Here is a 2119-nt window from a genome sequence, read left to right on the forward strand (position 1 = left end):
AGTACGTTCTAGCTCCGCCCACTATCGTCTCGCGAGACCACGCCGCGTCTTTCCCAGCAGCCCCTGCGGTGGAGACGTCAGCGGCGGCGCTTTTCAGAAGCGTGAAGTGAAGATGGCGTCCGCCACACGTATCGTCCAGCGGCTGCGGAACTGGGCGTCTGGGGTGCGCGGGGCGGACAGGGCCGCGTCATGGAGGGTCTTCGGGCTCCGTGTGTCCCGGATCCGCTCCTGCTTCTCACCTCCCTCCTAAGCCGGCAGGCACCCTTCGCTCTCCACGGAATCTCCTTGGGAACCCCCAACTCCTGACCCCTTCAGTCCGGGACCCTCTCCTCAGCGGGGACTCACTCAGGCCTGGGAATTCCCCAATCCAGGACCTTTTTAGCCTTGGATCTTGTGGGCCAGGACCCCGGCTTTCACCTTTAGGGCCCACATCCCTTTCCCCGAGTGTTCCTCCCCTGCCTTCCCTTAAAATGCTCATCACCGGGCCATCCCTGGTCCCTCGCCTTCTCCTTTCCTCTCTCCTGGGGTGCCTTGCAGGCCGACCTCCCCTCTGCTCTTCCCACAGCGTGACCTGCAGGCGAAGCTGCAGCTGCGCTACCAGGAGATCTCCAAGCGGTGAGCAGGCCCCGTTCGCTGCCCAGCCTCTGGCTTTGTCCTTTCTCCACGAAAAACAAGATCTGTGTTCCTTTAGACACCTGAAGCGCAGGGCTGAGCTCCTGCCACCAGTCCCTTGCCAGGCTTTGGAGGCAGAGGTTTTCCTTTAACCTTGCTGAGCTCCGGAGACAGCTCTCCTGGAACAGCGAGGCTGGGCATGCATTCTGAGTGGGAATCAGGCTAGATTTACAATACTCAGTAAGAGGTCCAGAGAGGCTAAATCATTTGCCTGATTTCACTCAGAAGTTAGAAAGTGACAGCTGGGATTTGAACCCAGAAGTGTCCTATTTCAGACTCATTTATATTAAAAAATTAGTGGATGTTTACAAGCTACTGTCATATATGACCTCAGCCTTGGGTTTAACATTGTGAACCAGGAAAGTACTTACTCACATTTCCTTTCACGGACCCCACATACTAGGGAGAAATGTAGGGAAACAAAGCAGGTAGTATTGTTCTGGAATGCTTTGAAGACAAAACAAAATGAGTGGAAGCTGGAGGGCTGCTACGTAAAGTCAGGTAGTTGGGAAAGATCTTTCTTTGGGAATTGACAGTTGAGTCACCTGAATGATGAGAAGGACCCATTCAAAGAATAATTATTGAAAAGACATTCTGGCCGGGTGTGGTGTCTCACACCTGTAATCCCAGCACTTTGGGAGGCTGAGGTGGGCGGATCACCTGAAGGTCAGGAGTTTGAGACCAGCCTGGCCAACATGATGAAACCCCATCTCTACTAAAAATACAAAAATTAGCGGGGCAGGTGTCATGCGCCTGTCGTTCCAGCTACTCCGGAGGCTGAGGCAGGAGAATTGCTTGAATCTGGGAGGCAGAGAGCTGAGATTGCACCACTGCACTCCAGCCTGGGCAACAGAACAAGACTGTCAACAAAACAAACCACAAAACAGAACAAACAAAACAAAACACAAAACACATTCTGAGTAGAGAGAACAGGAAGGGCTAAGACTGTGTCAGGTTGGAGAGAGACTGAGTAGGAAGGAGGCCATTATAGATGGAACCCATTGAGGGAAAGGGATAATGGTATAATCTATGAAGTCAAAGGGGTAGGCATAGGTAAGGCAGTCATTGAGAGTTGTAATGAAAGGAAAAAATATAGCATTAAGATAACCAAATTAACGTGAATGCCTGTATGTTGTGACTAATTCCAAATATTAGAAGTGTTGAATTTTTTTGTTTTCAACTTTAAGTTCTGGGATACATTTGCAGTTTTGTTACATGGGTAAACATGTGCCACGGTGGTTTGCTGCAAAGTTCAACCCATCACCTACGTATTAAGCCCAGCATCCATCAGGCTATTCTTCATTATGCTCTTTCACCACCCCCCTGCCCTTGGTTTTCTATCAGCATAGTTGGGCCAGTTGAGGAAATGGCTTTGTCAAATTTTTGGATGAGGGTGCCCTCTAGTGATTCATCTGGATGTTTTATTTTGGCTTTTTTTTTTTTTTTT

At 50.0% G+C, this 2119-nt stretch overlaps 1 protein-coding gene across 1 annotated transcript in view; it reads left to right on the forward strand.

Annotated features, from left to right (window-relative positions):
• Window positions 1-50: 50 nt before the first annotated feature.
• Window positions 51-2119, forward strand: part of NDUFA7 (NADH:ubiquinone oxidoreductase subunit A7) — an 11317-nt gene continuing 9248 nt past the window's right edge. The window contains exons 1-2 of the mRNA XM_017500101.2: window positions 51-163; window positions 566-615. Coding sequence (XP_017355590.1) covers window positions 113-163; window positions 566-615 — 101 coding nt within the window. The 5' untranslated portion in view covers window positions 51-112. The remainder of the gene's footprint in view (window positions 164-565; window positions 616-2119) is intronic.

The sequence above is a fragment of the Cebus imitator genome, unplaced genomic scaffold (assembly GCF_001604975.1).
Source record: "Cebus imitator isolate Cc_AM_T3 unplaced genomic scaffold, Cebus_imitator-1.0 Scaffold263, whole genome shotgun sequence".
NCBI lineage: Eukaryota > Metazoa > Chordata > Mammalia > Primates > Cebidae > Cebus > Cebus imitator.